Raw genomic sequence first — 18559 nt, 5'->3', positions numbered from 1 at the left:
TTTATATCATAACTATAATAAAATTAAAATAATATTTATCTTTACTTTCATCAGGTGATTGGAAGTTCGTTGTTATTTGTGCATGATAACAAAAATGCCAATGTATGGTTGATTGATTTCGCAAAAACTTTAATACTTCCATCTGAAATAAAAATCAGTCATATGTCAGAATGGGTTGTTGGTAACCATGAAGATGGATATTTGATTGGTGTCAACAATTTGATAGAAATATTCGAAGAGTTAAACAGGGTGGTAAATCAAGGTGGTTTTCCTGAGACACTTATTGAAGTCACAGCACCATCTGAAATTACCTGAATTAGTTTTTAATATATAAATCATTGTGATATATGGAGAAAAACTTGTTAATAATTTATTCATTTAATTGAAAAGAATTTTATTTGATACAATTTTTTATAAAATTATTTTCATACTAGAAAATTTCATCAGTATTAAAATAATAATAAAGAAAAATTATCTTATAATATTAATTATATATTTTTGATGAATTATTTCAAGAAAACAGTATAATACAACAACTTGTGAAGATATATTCAAACATTCATATGATTATCATTGTCTAGATAAAATGTTCTATTATTTTTTGAACACAAGTTTTATTGTTATTTAACAATAAACTCATGTATAAAAAATTTAATATTCCATCTGTTCAATTCTTGCTAAATTATTTATGTTATGTTTCTTTATTAAAGATTAAACATTTTGTCTCATTATACATCTTATTTTAATGCATAAAGTCGTAAAAGCGTTTGAAAGAGTGTCAAATTTTAGTTTTATTAATTTTACTATAATTATTATATATTTTTGTACAGAATAATTTAAATAAGACTTGTGAGATAAAATATTGTTATATCATTTTATTTTTTATTTTACTGCGCACATGTATAATAAATTTGTTATTAATAATAATTTTTTTTTTTTAATTTTGTTTTTTGAATAGTGTTATGATTTTCATCATTTTCACTCTTTACTATTTGTATTTTGCGAAACAAAATCCTTATCACACAACTAAATTGGCCATGTATCTGTGTTATTATGATATCATTTTGTTCTTGGTGTTTATATAACTATTGCATTACACTTTAGATTTTCATTTTGTACGTTTTTGTCTTTCGTGCTAAATCAATTCCTTTAATTCGATTTAAAAAAGAATACATTCAATTTTAAATTAGTATTTCAATATTTACTCTAGTCATTATTAATTATTAATAACAAATGATTTATTATATCACTTTTGGGCAATCCTTTTTTTAATAATATAATATAATTTCACTTATTTAAATTTTTTTACAATAAAATTCTTAATCATACCCTAAAAATGTATTGGACTGTAATTTAAAAAAATATTAAAAATAGTTTTCACGGTACTTAAATTATGATTTTTATCAATTCACATAAATTAGATATAATTATTTCTTACTAAAAACTATATTTGTTTTATAAACTAAATAAAAACCATTATAATTACTTTAATAAAAATATTCATTCACAATAACATAATTAATGTAATAGCATGTTTTATTAATGTTATCAATATAATATCAATATTTTTAACTTAAGAAAACGATGAACCACAGCTGTTAATTAGAGGTGATTAGTGGGGGGTGGTTACTCTTCAATTTATTTTATTGTACCAACATTATATAAAATCTTTTCAATAATTATTGTACATAAAAACTAATCTATGATTTATTTCGAATAGAATTTGTCTATCTAGAAATTTTAAGTAAGTTTGCCATTTCTAATAATTGGTTGCATATACAAGTTATAAAATATTAATTATATTAATAAAGTGTAAATTAAAGGGGGTATGATAAATGTTTCATTATAATGTAGGATAGTAATAGTATGTGCTTAGCGTTGATAATGGTAACATTTTACCCAAAATACGTATCTCCAATTTTCTCAATTGGATGATTTTTTATTTTATAAGATAGATAAATATGTTATTATTTAACAAAATGAAGTTAACGCCCATATAAAATATAAATTTTGAATTAAAAAGTACTTATATTGATGAATCAAATATATGAACCAAAAAATTCTAAAAATAATTTTCTCAAAAAAATGATTATCATATACTATCTTTAAATTATTTTGTATCAAGTTATCAAATACTTTCATCGTGACATTAGAATTAGTTTTTCAGGTCTTCCTCCGTAATGTGCTGCTACAAATAAGTAGTTTAAACCAGTTTCCTTGACGAGTATGCTTTTAAGTAGATTTATTAATAGATGAAGAAATCGTGTTATATCGTCACCCCTTTTATTTTCATCATAATTGTAGTTGATAAGAAAAATGCGTTTACTGATAGTTAAATACTACTGTACGCATTAACATTTAAGAATTTTATTTGTACAATGCTTTTTAAATAAATTTATGTACAGTTAACTCGAACACACAATAGTAGTGTCGGGTCGATTTGTATATGCAATACATAAATATTGTCGTAAACAAAAGTATTTCAAGAGAAAAGAAGACTTACAATAATAATAAAAATAATAAATTAAAAAATAACGATTGCACATACAATGACTCGCATGTGCTTTTAACACAATCACATAGAGCCTGGCTAAAAGTTGTGTTAACTATTAAAAAATTTTTTAAAAAATGGTAACAATTTTTAAAGCGAAATGTTGCCGAGTAAAATTAATAGTAAAAATGGTAATAATAATTAATTATAAAAAAAATTTAATAGCTGGTTACGAGTCATCAGTCTTCAATGTTCAAACGAACATCATTGTTCTTCCCAGCTGCATTTTGTTGCGCCGGTTCTGTTACAGTAGGCCTAATAGAAAACCTTCTAATACGCTTCTTTTTAGGTTTTGCCAATTCTTGCATGTTGACTACTTCCGCATTGTTAACCGACATATCCTGGATCTACAGAATATGTGTTATTGAGAAATTTCAAATAAATCTATTAATTATAAATTATGGAAACCTTATTTTATTAAAGTTGAATTTTATTCGATTTGTTTATGTATTAATTTATATAATTCACTATAATGTCGCATTTTATCTAGAGTGACCTCGAATGTGTTATTTAAGTGGACAAATAATATCACTATCATAAATAAAGATATCGCGTGTTCAATTATTTATTTATATTAGTCAGTATTTAATGAAGTACTAATCTAGTGATTTTAAACTATTTCATTTCAAAACACACCTTTTTGATAATATCAATTCATTTTGAAATAATTTCCAATTTTAAAGAAAGTAATGCACGTAAATGAAAATAAAAATTACATTAAAGTAAAAAAGATTAACCCTTAGAGATTTATGAATTTTTTGCTAACGCTAAATTCATATTATTTATTTTGCATTTTATAAGCAATTAGTTTTTTCTCAAAACCCCCAAATTTAAAATAACAAAATATATGATATTCGTATAACTAAAACGAAAAACTAATTTTTTAGATCTAATACCATAGTATCTTCATCTAAATAATCGTGAAACTGAAAGTTTTATCTTTTATTACAAAGAGTTTAAAACCAACATATGAAAATGTTTTTTTTTTTTTAATCTTATTTTGTATAAAAAAAAATGTCTATAATAAGAATTGATCAATTCTGGCTATTAATATTTAAAACTATAATTATATAAAAAAATATTAATTTTAAATAAAAAAAGTGTGACCATAATTTATTTTTATAAATTTAATAAGTATTTCATTATTGAAAATGCAAAAATACCTTTATTGTTGGAATAGCTGCGGGTGCTGTTGAAGTTGTACTGGTTGATACCGTAGACGCTAATGAAGAGTATTGCCACGAATCACCAGATAACGATTGCCTCCTATCTTGAAACAGGGTAAACAACGGAGATCGGCGTTCTTCATGGTTGACCTTTTTCTGATCAGGAAATAATGATGATGATTTATTCAGTGATCGTTGCAGAGTGTATAGGAAATCAGCTACCGCAATAGTATTTGCACAGTGTGTAAGCACAGGGTCAGGACTCGATTGCCGTCGGGATCGTGATTCTGACGACGGGTAAAACGTATCATGGTCAGAGGAGAATGGTCTGTAGTCCACATTGCCATTTAGTGTTGAACCATAAAAATTACAATTTCCGTCATCGTTTAACGATAACCGATGTTTTGGATTATTAGTCCATTCACGCCTGTTTTTCTTAGCTGCAACCGCAGCAAACATCTGACCATTATGCCTATCAGTTTTGTCACTAAGTTTGTCTGATAACCATCTGGGAGCAATGTTGTGCGACAAGAAGTTGAATGCTGCTGCTGACATGCGGCGTAATCGTGGCACTCGCGGCTTTGGTGGACAACCACTAGCCCGATTAACACTAGTGCCGGTTTCTTTGGGCAATTTTGGGCATTTTATTTTCATTGGATAACTATTAAATCTAAAAACAATTGGTAAAATCAAGTTATTTTCTTTCTAGCAATAATGATAACGCTGTTAGGCCATATTATTTGGTGTATATTTAAGTTCTATTGAACTTAAATTATTATAATAATAATTTAAAAATTAAATATATTAAGTGTTAATTTAAAAATTGCCTTCGATTCCCCGATTTTATATATTAAATATACAAGATTTTATAAAACTTGAACTTTTTGATGAACATCAAAACTTCATCAAAAACTGTTACAAAACTAATATAAATGTCATTGCAGTATTTTATTCCTCCATAAAAGTATTAGACACGTTGAATATTTTAAACGATACATCTGGAATTAGTATTAATGATATTATCAATTACAGATATAATTAATATAGGGCAAGGATATTCAACATTGAATAAATGATTTGTTCCTTATTTTTTAATTAAGAAATTCATTTAAGTATATAAACAGTTGTTTGTTTTAATAATCTTCAAGTGCTACTTAAAGTTTACAAGGTCTAATAATGTATAAATGCGAGAATTGATGAACTTTGAACGACAAATATAAAATATATTTCCTAATTCACAAGAAACAAATAAGTTTTTACTTCAAGTATTTTAAAATTTCAAAAGAAATGTATTTAAAACATTTTTAACTTTAAATATATAAAGAACTTTACTTTCAACTGTAATTCCGCAATTTATAAATAATGATATTCTTAATTTGCTAAATGATAGTCAATGTTTAATTTAAGGTAAATGTGATTACGAAAGAGAAATATTAAATGCAATCGTTTAAATAACTTATTCATTTGAGTTAAATTAGTAATTGTGGATAAATAAATACTAACTTAAACGCAAAATTTTCTAAACATTTTATTTTAGTATTTTTTTACAGCGTAATTTTTATTATAAAAATAATCTAAAAGAACATTAATTATGGCTTCAATTTTTAATAGTAATCATACTTTTAGATTAAAAAACTATTTTCATAAAAAATTTTATAAAGGTATAATACTCATTAAAAACAAGACTTAGGTTGCTTAACAAAGTATTACTTTTAAGAGTCATTTTAATTTGAAATTTTTTAAGAAAATAAATTATTTGTTTATACTGAATATTGAAGCCACGAAATCATCATATCCTATAAACACAATACTTTTGGTACCCACTGACCTTAAAATAATATATTTATACAACTCAATAACTCATTAAATAGTTAACGTTTAAAAATATACGAATACAAATTTTAAATTTGATACACTGACTTTTTGTAACTTCGATTATCCGCTCCAGCCCATGTATCGTACTCAAAGTATGTACTTCGAGAGTGTTTTTCAGAAAATGTGGTCTCTCTATTAATCATGTCACCACCAATTGTCCATTCATTTTTTTCAGATGCCAGTATCTCTTGGGACGAGAATCCTTGAATACCTTCTGAAAACGACATGGCTTTTTTCTTGGTCTAACAAAATATAAAACAATTATCAAGTAAGTAACAGTTTTAGCAATAAAAATATTATATTACAATAAATATTTTTTAAAATAATTTAATTGATATAGTTCAAATGGAATTTTCAATAAAAATTCAATGTAAAGTTCATAACTAAAATTACTTACATTATTACTAACCGCGTAGTGATCTTGAACATCAGGTTTGTTGGGTACAGCTGTTTCGAGAGCATCAACTACTCTCGACAAAAGTTCATAAGAAGCTATATCAGCTCCAAATGTAGCCTCCTTATCAATATGAGCAAGGTCGATTTCAGATGTAGCTCTTACTCGTCTTATTAACGAACGCATCTTGTTTTGAGAAAGAGCTCGCCTACGTTTCATTCGGTGTTTTTCAAATCTTTTTCGAACTACTTCTTCGTCTTCTTCTTCTGAAGTCTTATCAACTGTTGGTAATGATAATTTTCGAAGTACAGGCCATTCTGTAAGATTTGGGGCACTTCTACTCCGTCTTAACGGTTGGCTCATTATTACTTCTCTTTTATACACAGGCTACACAAAAATGAAATATATTAATGAAAATAGTTTTAAATATAATTTGGCTAAATAAATAACAATTACTATAAAAAATATAAAATAAATACTCACTAAATTAATTTCCAAGCTAAGCAATTAAACATAAAAATACAAAATTTAATTACCCGTAATATTTGTTGAATATACACTGGAAAAATTCTCAGTAAAATCATCATATGTTTTTATCGAATACTCTTAATAATATGTTTGTTAAATAAAGATTATTTTTTATTTAATAAACTATTTTTTCTTGTTAATTAACAGAATATTTAATAAATTAACCAAATTTTTATTCTTCTAACAAAAAATTATAATTTATTTAACAATAACTTTAATGGACATATTTCAATAATGCTTTGTTGATAAATTTGTTGATTTCATCGGAGGATTCTTTCAGTGTAATTATATATTTTATTTTAATTTAATTAACACATTAATTTAAAAACATTACAGAATAATCAATTTTGGTTAAAATGCACAATTTCTTAAAAACTAACCAAAATCGAACATTTTGTAATTACATTGTATCATTTTAAGAAAAATGATAAAATATACATAGTATAATAATAAATAAACCTCATAAGTACCTATAAGTATTGATATTATACAGATCTTAGTACTAACTAATATTAAATTTATGTATCTTATAACCTTGGAAATAATTTGACACAAATATGTTTCACAGTTAACGCAATACCAAAACATATTTTCTAATGTCAAAATAATAGATTATATTATGTTCTTAAATAAAATTTAAAAAAATTGCCTATTTAAAATGCCTACGTTAAAAATGAATTTTTTTTTGAAATATTTTTATATTAAATTAAGGTTTTGTAGTAAAACTAGAGAGTTATAAAACGTAAGTTTCATTTAAATCGTTTTTTTTTTGCTCGATAAATAGAATTTCATATTGGTTTAATTTTCCTCTTATTTAATTTGCATTAACAGCTATTATGGTACAACAAAAATAATTAATCATAAAATCTAAACAAATAATTAGATACTATTAATGATTTAATTACTTTAAACTTCATTAAATATGATTCGTTGAGTACACGTCTAATATAGACAACATCTTTAGTAAATTGATTCCATATTTTAGAATGCGTTTGTTTGACTCGTTCTAGGAATATATGTTCTAATGTTTTAGAGCGCATTGCTCGTGATATGAAACTAAGTATCATGAATAAATAACCCAGTCCAAACATTATCCAAAATACTAAGAATACCTTATATGCATTGTACCATATATTCGTATTCACAGTCTGTCCTAAAAATTTGAAAGAAAACTTTTATTAAAACAAAGTAATAAAATAATAAATATTATTATTTACATTTAACATACTAAAAACTATGTTAAATGTAAGTGAAATGCAATAACAATGATATAAAAATATTTATAAATGCTTAAGTTTTAAATATATTGAAAATATTAGTCTAAACTCTACTGATAAATAGGATGTCCTAAATTTTTTATTGAGTTTATTCTTGAGATTTTATTACTATCTATTTTTTAATTACCGGCTACAAAATCGCCGTACCCAATGGTAGTTAATGTGACAAAAGCAAAGTAAACACTTTCGTCAAATTCCCATTGTTCAAAATGGGATATGACAGCCGAAGGAACTAAAATGAATACTATTATTCCCGGTATCAGATAAGATATTATATCGACTATCAGACTTAGCTGAGGGCCCATCATCCTTTGCGTCTTGTAACTGTAATGTGCACGAAGGATCTTCAAAAAATAACAATTACAATTAAAAATATTGTCAAAAAATCATAAATCAATCTGCATTGTTTGCTTACTCTGGATTCGAAAAAACTTCCAAGTTGATTTAAAACAATACCATTGAGGGGTATTCCTATTAAAGAATACACTAAAACAAGTATACGTCCGGTACATGATGTTGGATGAAGATTTCCGTATCCTAAATTAACAAAGTTTTAATAAGTACAAAATAAAAGTGTAAAATCCCACCACGATTGCAATAATAAACACATTAAAATATTTTAGGATTACTTTGATAGTTTACGTAAAGAGAAACTATAGAATTTGTATGAAATAACTTCCATTATTTATATGTATATATATTATAGAAATTTATAGTATACATTGTATACTGTAAATAGTACCGAACTTAGAAGTACTTATGAACATTATGTTTACTAAATAGAGATATTAATATAAAATTCAAACTATTAAAAAAATATTTAGCTAGTTAATAAATGTCCGTCCATAAACATTTAAATTGATTTGATAACCAATTTAAAGTTAAAAAAATAAACTATCGAATTAAATTGTTTCATTCCACTACTAAATAGTTGATATGTAAGATATCTTAGGAAATTCAAGCTAAATAATTTTATAAAACGAAAATTCAAATCATTCAATAAATATGATAAAAGTTTCATATACTCCCTTCATTATATTTTGTAGCATAAATCTAAACAATTTATTATAAATAAACTGCTCTTTAAAAAATTGATATAATCTTACCAATGGTACTTAATGTGGTCAAAGCGAAGAAAAAAGCATTATAATACGTCCATTGGTATTGGTGTGTTTCTTCAGTTATATCTTCTAAAACAGTCTTATTGCAAAATTTGTTCAGCTGTTGTATAAATTGCTTCTGTATGTAGGCATTATTTTGATTATAATGCTTTGCAAGAAGTTCTAATAATAAAAACAAATATGTTTGATTATGCTACGTAAAATTTCCTAAGAGAATGTTAATTAATTTGTTACGCTTTCTCAATAAAATATTTTTGTAAATTCTGATGAATCTTGTAATTATACCTGACCTGTTTTCGCGCATTGTATTGCCTATACGTTCTATTTAAAGGTATTTTTGTATTTAGTACGACACTGACAGGTTGGATTAGAGAAATTTAAACTTATCCCATCGTTCATTTAGAAGTTATATATTTGTGAATTCGTTTTTTCTTGAAAATTTTAGATAAAGCAGTAGCTTGAAATATTTTTCTTTGGAGGAATTAAAGCCCACAAAGACTTTATTAGTTCCATACTTTAAATAATAGAGTACAATAAGCTTTTCTGCCACATTGTCTATTTTATACCATATTGCAACATTTCCACCTCTTAAAAAAAATAAATTATGTTTGGAATTAAGCCCCCACTGCTTCCATATAAACTACGTTATATTTATATTAAATTTGTATTCCTTAGATATTTATTTTGATAATATACCAAATATTTTTTTATTATTATTATTATCATTTATATTATGCATCTCATATCGTGTAATTATTATCACTAAGCGTTTTATACACTGTATGTTATGATAACGTGTTCATTTCTTGTAATTGCATCATAATACATTTTGTAATGATATGCTCAAAATATATTTTGGTGTATTAATGAAAATATTGAATTTTTTTTTATAAAAAATAAACAATGTTTTTGTTTTATATATCTTAAATATATTGAAACAATAAACCTAAAAATCAAAATACTTAGTTAAATAAATCATCAAATAAATTTTAAAAAATCTAGATACTAAGTAGTCCAATATACCAAAAATATATTGTGTAATCATGCTAAGAAAGCAAAAATACCAACATAATGAATACAGTACAGTAGCAATTATAAGCTTGTTGAAATATAATACAGTAATTTTTCTTTTATTAGTCGATCATTTTCTTTATTATGAAAAATATTAAAATCTGTAAGATAACAATAAAAATGTTACTAAATCATTTTTTTTTTTAACTTATTATTAATTGATCTTTTTATTTAGGCGTATAAAAAAATTATAGATATCTAAGGCAATTTTCCAAAAACTAATATGTCAATTTTTAGAGAGCAAAACCATTAACAAATTTTTAAGAAATAAACAATTTTAAAGTGCAAAATACATACCCCACCGATAAACTAAATGTACCATTTTTAGTAAATAACAGATACAGACACTGATTAATTTGTCATTAGCCATTAGATTTCTGCTAAAATAATAATAATATTTAGAATTTTTTTGGTATTATTTAGTAGTGTTTTTTCTCATTATATTAGTGATTAAATATTTTTTAAGTCCACCCATTATCCTTTATAAACGTGTCTACTTTTTTTCTTAATGATAACATATATATTTTACAAGATTAATGTTACAAAATGGTCTAAAGAAAATTGACTGACCAATACCAATTTTTGAACTCAAGTTATTTATATATATTTTAAAATATAGAGTGGACGTGAGGTGCAAGTTTTGTATTTATACGCATCGTTCTCCTCTCACTGATGTATAAAATATTGATTCACAAGTTGTTATAGACCAGTCAATTTTCTTAGTTAGACTATTTTGCAACATTTAATCTTGTAAAATATGTATGTTGTCATTAAAATGAAAGTTGATATCCTTATAAAGAATAATAGGAGGATTTATAAAATATTTAATCACTAATAAAATGAGAAAAAACACCACTAAATAAAACCAAAAAAGTTCAAAATATTATTATTATTTTAGCAGAAATCTAATGGCTAATGACAAATCAATCGCATGTATTTAAAGATTTCAGAGTTGGGACAATTTTCCTTGAATCAAGGTGATTACATTGTCATGTTAAACGATCAGAATTATGAAACTGGCAAATACGTAATTCTTTTTTAAATTTCACTTTCTATTATTAGGTATTAAATATAATTTGTGTCAAAAAAACTAAATTATATTAAATTGAGTACCATGGTAACTTATACATAACTTCCCATATACTTGGTAAAACATGTCACTCGTGCATGTATAAATTTTAGTATGCATTAACAAAAATAAATAGATATAATATACCGTTAAGAACTATCAAGGATATACTATTAGATAAAATATATAAATTATTACTATTTGATAAATCATTGACAAAAATACACTGAATATTTTTATTGATTTTTTCATTTATTATTTACTATGTATTAAAAATGTTCAGATTTGTATATTATACAATAGTTTCTATTAGTTAAGTAAGCTATCGATGTCCAAATGAAATATTGGTTATGATTACAAGTTTAAATAATATTGGGGCAATCTGAGAGTCTAAAAATCTATAGAGCATAGTAATTGTGACAATCCAGCTTGCTTCATAAAAATAAATAATGAGCAAAAAAACAAAAGTTATAATCGATTTTACAAACCAGAATACGTTAATCGTAGCGGCTCTCATTACTCTATAGACAACGATCTAAGAAAGCAATAGCCTTATTCCCTTAGTGGCCAGTCTGCTTTTGAATGTTGTAAAATTATTAAAGAAAACAATCATTAACTTAGAAAGACGGTATCTATTTTTGTTCAGAGCGGCAAAATGCTATGTGTTGGTACTGGTTAAATAACCAACAAAAATTTTGATCACCATAATCTCAAAATTAAAATTATATCACTAAAACCAGTATTATTTTAACAGTTTCAATTAATTATAGTTGTATATTAATAGTACTAAAAAAAATCCAGTTATGAAAATATGTTTTAAGTGAAATATTTTTGTCAACATATAATACAAAAACAAAACGAAAAATTGCATCAATAGTAATAAAAATCGTTTAATTTTATTTTATTAATAACGTAAAACAATAATTATTAAAACACAAATATTCATTGAAAGCGTTATATTTTAATAATTCTATTGAGAAAATTAAGAAGCCTTTAGCACTTTCTTATAGTACTTATAATAATAAGTTATATTCTGAACCCCATATACCGTTTGAACCAAATTAAAGATATCGCCATAATATATATAAAAGTAAAATAGAAAAAAAATTATCCGATCCTTGATGAATACTTCTTCAATTAAAAGAGTACTATAAAAAAATTATTTTCATTTTTATTTTAGTTTCTTCGCTAGAAGCCTTACTAGGAGTTTTAGTTGATAAACAAAGAATAGAAGAATTAGTTTTTGTGGAAAATATAAAACTAACAAGCATTTTTTTTGAATAATTAATAAAACGGTGAAAATTTTAATTTAAAATTACATGCCAAACTAGTAAAAATAATACATTGAATATAAATATAAAAAATAAATAAATAAAAAAAAAACACATCATAGTAAAATTAATACATTCTCAGCTTCACATCAAAGCTAGAACAACATAGTGGAGACGCCGCATAATTGAGACTAATATATATAATATCTGACAATGATTAAAATTGGTATCATAAAAAACGCCGCTTTGATGAAAATGTTTAGATAGATTTTTTGAAAGAACTGTTAGATTAATCCAAAAGCAACACTAACTCCTATTTCCTTATTTATATCCTAATTACGAGTTTTATGATTTATAATTATATTTCATGAGTAAATACTTATTAGATATAACAAATATCCATACAATACTAAATTATTAGATATCAAATCCAATAATTTAGTATCATACTTTTTATGGAGAATTTATAAAACATTATAATATTGTTGCATATTTTGTTAACTCTATAGCAAATGTGTATCAACATTTATGGATTTATCAAAAAAAAAAGAAAGTTAACTTAATTCGATTATTCTGAATTCTGTTAGTTAATTTCTATTGGAATAATGAAATTAAAATTGTTATTTATTATAAGCCATTAATAACTTAGATAACATTAATAACTAAGCAACCTTTAATTTACTTAGATTGACATTGAAAACTGCAAAAATGCTCCCTGATAATATTTATAACTAACACCAGAAATTTCTTTTATTTTTCATTTTTTTATAAAATAGACGATTATATGGAAGTACTTATCTTACCTCCTATATCACTATACTGTTTGACCTAAATTATAGACATAATTAAACATAAATAAAAATTTATATATAAAAGATAAGTCGCCGGGAAACTTTTAATGCTTTTAAAGCTTTAATTCAACATATGTTTAAAGTACGGAGTATTTATGGAACATTTTCAGAAGTTAAGTTAAAAATTTTCGTGCAAAAGTTGCTATTTTGAAACCCCCACGAGCATGTAAAGGGTTACATTTAAAAATATGCAGACCTAATAAAAAGGAAACGCCTAAGATGTTTACGAAAAAAATTATTTTGATTCATCAAATTAAAAAAAAATTAAAACTAAAAAAGTTGTTTAACCATTCCAGTCCTGACACCAGAAAAAATGAATAGAATCCATTTTGTTTTTCACAGGCTATTTAATTATGAAGCAAATAAGTACTAAAAAAATTTTTTTTTTTAACCCAATTTCCCCCTTTTTTGACCAGGACCAATCGATAGCAAACTGTGGGTCGAACTTTTGATCAAACAGACGATCATTTATAACAATAGAAATATTTGACCCTTATACTAACCTATTAGGTAAATATATTTACCACATATTTAAACAACATCAACCACTAGTTGATCGTTAAATTGTATTATTAAAAATTGTTAGGTATAATTTGTATTTTATGTTTTATTAACTATATTGTTATCGAATGCATTTAAAACTGCATTAATCTTTCTTAAATAAATGCATACGTTTGCATATTTAATTATTTTGATTAATCATGTAATATATAGTAATTAAAAATAAATATTTTAATATTAAAAATCATGTTATATAAATTCAAAAAAGTTTATTTGTATTATTACAATAAATTGCAAACAATCGTACATTGAACAATAAAATATTGGCCGTATACTTAATAGAACAATAGAATCCGTTTGACGAACGTTTACGTTAGAGGAACAAAAGAATTTTGACCATTTACTTAATAAAACGATAAAATCCGTTTGATGAACAAATACGTTCATAATTTAGAGCAAAATTTAATTCACTTTAATAAATATTTATTATTTATATAATATTTATATTAATAACTTATGAGCTGAGATGGTATTATTTTTACTATGTTATTTTTATTATAAAAAATTAATAAATGAAAATAATAGTCAAATTTTCATATTTAGCAACCCAAAATATTATTGAAATCATTTTTGAATACTTATAGTTACGCTTCAGAATAAAATAATACTAAATATAATTATAATAATATAAAAATAATAATATATGTAAATCTTTTTACACAATGTAGAGGCGGCATCAATTATAATGAAAATATGGTTTTCAATAATATTCAACAATTTTAATCATTTAAATGGAAAACAAAGATCGTTTTTAATAGTGTACAATCTCGATGACGTATGATTTAATACAACTACACTATGTAAGATAAATTAGATTACTTTTATTTAATTGTGTCATAAGTAATATCTTTAAAAATACATTTAGTTATACTTCTTTTTTTAAAACTTTTACTTTAATCATTAAAACGTAAACTTATAGAAAATTATTCATGTAGTCGAATTTCAACGAGCAATATTCAAAATACATGTGATTTTAATTATTAAAGTTTAATCGCTATATTATGGAAAGGTATTTTTTAAACTATTAAATTAATCTAAAATATAGTAAAATACTTATGATGGATTTTTCATGCAAAAGTCTTTTGTTTTATATGTATTTACTTCAATTAGTAAGTTGTAAGTACCTAGATACTATACTAGTACACACTACTTATTAAAATATTTTATCGACAAGTAACTTATTGTTATCACTGACACGTTTTTATGTACGATAGGTTGATAAACCATTATACATATAATGTCTTTATTGCACACTAACATACTTTACTATTTATTAGAAAAATAATTGTCAGAAAATTTAAACAATGCGAAGTTTTTCAATTCAACTAACCTGCTAGTTCGAGCTGCTCCAATTTTTCAAAGGCGTGTCGTCTTTCTTCTTCCCTGCGTTCTATTCGGTAAAAAACAAAAGCTCCTAAACACAAATACCCAACAAACACTGAAAACCCAACAAACCATCTTCCGATCATTGCTAACGGTCATGTGACCATTGCCATGAAAAATAGCTTAAATAACGCCTTTTAAAATTGTATTTACGCAAACTACAACTGATTTTTGCCCGTTATATTGTCACTCTGCACTAAAGTTTATTGGTTGAAGAATTGTTTATATTACACTTATATTTAAAATATATCGATGAAAAAAGTTCAATAAACGTTTAGTTTTTTTTAATTTATTATTTAAGTCTTGGATTTTATTAAAATAAACCGTTTTTAATGAGGACGGACGATTGTTTAAAAACATACATCGAATGAACGCAGTTCGTTTTGTGAATCTCTGGCGGCGGCAGTGGAAGCCGCGATGACTCGTGTACAGCTGACCTGAGATAAGACACCACAATATTAGTCGACCGAATGATAAAGGTGACATAACTATTTCAACTTTAAACTGTTATAATTAAATGATAACACTTTACTAGACATTCCAACTGATGTTTTATCATAGAAGTTCGGTATGAACGCTACTAGAACCATATTTCTGAATCTTTTTTTAAATACCAATCGTTCTCTATTCTTACCCGGGGCCATTTAGTATATGAATGAATTTATTATTTTCCATAAATGAAAATACAAAGTATTGTTAGCTATTTTATTTTAAGTTATAACGTATAAAAGTTGATTACCTTGTATTGCAAGTTTTCATCCATTTATTGTTCCCTATTCTAAGCTTATGTCCATCTTTTACCTACAATATATCAGTATATATTAATCTTATAAAACATTAAACTTAGGTGTCTAATCAATGCTCGATATTGCCGCGGACTTCGTGTTTATGTAAAAAAATGAATCTTTAGGTAATAACACTAAGATATTTTTTTTAACAATATTAAATAAAAAAATCAACTATTAAACAACTATTGAAACAACTCATGAAAAATACCTTCAGTTAAACATTTACTTGATAAAAGTTATTTAAAAAAACCATGCCTGCGTTTATTTTATTTTGTCCTGTGTAATACAAACATTTATTCATGAACAAATGTTTGTATTCCTTATACTCACTGGTGTACGCAAGAGGGGGTTTTGGGGGTTGAAACCCCCCCCCCCAAAATTTATAAGCTAAGCGACAATTTTGAACCATAAACAATAAGTAATAACTATAATAAAGATCATATCACACTATAAATATTTTTACAATAAAGTAATCGAAAACAGGAATTTTTGTAAGCGAACAATATGGGCAGTGTCACATTTAATTTTCTTTAAATTTAAAAAAAAAAAACCCAAATTTAATTTCTGTGTACGCCACTGCTTTTACTAAATAACTTGACTTAATTAATATTATCTTAAAACAAAATATAATATATAATTTATTGAGAGAGTATAAAAATTTGGCTACATAAATCTATTATCTAGCCAAATTAAAACTAATGACTAATATAAAAAAAAGGTAGCACAATGGGGTCGCGGCACAGTGTAAGCGTGGCATAGTTGAGACTAGTATAGATGATATCTGATAGTGATTTTAATCACTGTCATAAGAAACACTTCCATACAAATCTGTAGATAGTGTTTAATTTTAAGAAATTGGTGGATTATTGAAAAGCAAAATTCTAACTCAAAAAAAATTATTGAAAAATTGCAAAAAAATCATTGTCTTGGGCAATGATTTTTATTGAATCAAAAGACGTTCGTCGCATTTGTTTTTTGATAAAACAGGCAATTAAAGCTGATTCAAATGTTAAAATTAATTTTTTCGACTTTAAAGAAAAAAATAATTGAAATAAATTTAACATTATATTCTATATCAATTAGATTTATATAATATGCATGAAAATCATTTTACCCCCTTATAAGGTATTTTAAAATAAATTAAAATACAATACCAAGAATTTTAACACATATATAGAATGTTTTTTAACTACGGCAACCATTTGCATATAGAAGATAAGTAGTCGAGACAAATTTTTTTTTGAATTTATATTACATAACATTAGCTTTATTTTAATATATGTTTGAAGCTCGGAGTATTTCCGGAACATTTTCAATACTTAAGTTGAAAAAGTTAAATTTTAGTGCAGAAATTGCTATTTTGAATCCCCCCTATGGGCAGGTAAAGGGTCAGATTTTCAAAAAATTTATTTCAAATGAAAGAGAAATATCTAAGGTTTCAATATAAAAAATAATTATTTTTAGAAAAGTTGTGGCAGTTTTAAGAAAAAAAATTGAAAAAATGTCGAAAATTACCAATTTTTAAAATTGTAATTTTTGGGGGAATTGCTCCCATTTACGGGGAACGAGAGGATTTTTTTCAATCTTAGAGGGTAATGTCTTCAACTTGATACCATTTGTGATCTTTTGACGTATTGATGAGAAAAATCGGTCCAATGAGAACTGAGAAAAAGTAGTGACAGACACACACAAAAAAAAATAAACAAATCATGGTAAAATTTATATCTTCTCAGCTTCGCATCGAAGCTAAAATACACGTAAAGACAAACAACAACTACGTTTTGAATGATTTTTACAGTATATCTTATTCTATTAGATAAATGTTGCCATTTTTTAACAAGATAAAAACTAATTTATCTAAATTTGGTTATATTACTCTAAAAAATTAGCAACAAATACAAATGCTTTATTAAGATTCGTGAAAAGTAAGTGCATAATTATGATATGATATATCTACCTATAACAAAACTTCATCAATATAGAAGAAACTCGTGTAATGTTTTAAAAGACACTTGGGTTTATTTTTATTTTTTGACAATTATTTTATTGATGTAATATAACGACAGCTACAACCATACAGCTACTGCCAAGTTTTTATGAGACTGGTTTTATTATCCGGTTATATTCAGAAGTTCGCATAAAAGTCATTTAATACATATCACACACCCATAACATTGAACAACCCACTCTTTCCGGACAATAAATGTAAATAAATAGTATATTATAGTGTTCATACAAGAACATAGTAAATTGAACAAAATTATCTTCATTATAATATAATTCAAAATATAAAATAAATAATTACACTGTTAAGGGATAGGCTTCAATTCATTATAATAATATAGTTATAGAACTATTTAGGGTTTTATTTATTCGTGTTAACTAGAATTAATTATGTTCAAAACAAACTAATCTAATAAAATTTCCAGGAATCAATATAGTTAACTAAACAATGTACTAAAAATATAAATAGAACACAGTACGTCTAGACACTTAAATGTATCATATTTATACTTATTGGTAGATTCTTATTAATTAAGTACAAATGGTACGTCAAACCAATAAACGTTTGTGGTGGTTTTTAATAACGCAGCATTTACACACCAAAATTAGAACTGGTACGGCGTAGTTTTACTGGCTTTCACGCTATGGA

At 24.9% G+C, this 18559-nt stretch overlaps 2 protein-coding genes across 4 annotated transcripts in view; one reads left to right on the top strand and one right to left on the bottom strand.

The window, feature by feature from the left end:
• Positions 1-925, top strand: part of LOC126905969 (uncharacterized) — a 135694-nt gene extending 134769 nt beyond the window's left edge. Inside the window, exon 9 of the mRNA XM_050686178.1 lies at positions 55-925. Within this exon, the coding sequence (XP_050542135.1) occupies positions 55-315 (261 nt within the window). The 3' untranslated portion in view covers positions 316-925. The remainder of the gene's footprint in view (positions 1-54) is intronic.
• Positions 926-2266: 1341 nt separating this feature from the next.
• LOC126905968 (open rectifier potassium channel protein 1) lies at positions 2267-17985 on the bottom strand. 3 transcript variants are annotated; one of them, XM_050686175.1, is made up of 11 exons: positions 17864-17985; positions 15858-15919; positions 15066-15555; positions 8898-9074; positions 8207-8328; positions 7919-8135; positions 7420-7667; positions 5990-6373; positions 5638-5834; positions 3715-4387; positions 2267-2898 (listed from the first exon to the last, which is right to left on the bottom strand). In XM_050686175.1, the coding sequence occupies exons 3-11, from the start codon at positions 15202-15204 to the stop codon at positions 2731-2733; spliced, it is 2325 nt and encodes a 774-aa protein (XP_050542132.1). In that variant the 5' UTR covers positions 15205-15555; positions 15858-15919; positions 17864-17985; the 3' UTR covers positions 2267-2730. The 3 variants fall into 3 exon arrangements, with proteins under 3 accessions (XP_050542132.1, XP_050542133.1, XP_050542134.1); XM_050686176.1 differs by lacking the exon at positions 15858-15919 and having other exon boundaries at positions 17864-17966; XM_050686177.1 differs by lacking the exons at positions 15858-15919; positions 17864-17985 and having other exon boundaries at positions 6002-6373; positions 15066-15610.
• Positions 17986-18559: the final 574 nt, after the last annotated feature.

This window comes from Daktulosphaira vitifoliae, unplaced genomic scaffold (genome assembly GCF_025091365.1).
Source record: "Daktulosphaira vitifoliae isolate Bord-2020 unplaced genomic scaffold, ASM2509136v1 Scaffold_4, whole genome shotgun sequence".
Taxonomy (NCBI): domain Eukaryota; kingdom Metazoa; phylum Arthropoda; class Insecta; order Hemiptera; family Phylloxeridae; genus Daktulosphaira; species Daktulosphaira vitifoliae.
The sequence above is the reverse complement of the archived record's forward strand: the minus strand, read 5'-3'. Positions and strand labels throughout refer to the sequence as shown.

Excerpts from the sequence above, each read along its gene's own strand:
- LOC126905968 (XM_050686175.1), bottom strand. The coding sequence starts at position 15,204 with ATGATCGGAAGATGGTTTGTTGGGTTTTCAGTGTTTGTTGGGTATTTG. Across the intron at positions 7,668-7,918 it reads GTACGGCGATTTTGTAGCCG|GACAGACTGTGAATACGAAT; the intron begins GTAATTAAAAAA and ends TCAAATTTTTAG. Across the intron at positions 6,374-7,419 it reads CATATTTAATGAAGTTTAAA|CCTGTGTATAAAAGAGAAGT; the intron begins GTAATTAAATCA and ends ATTTTTGTGTAG.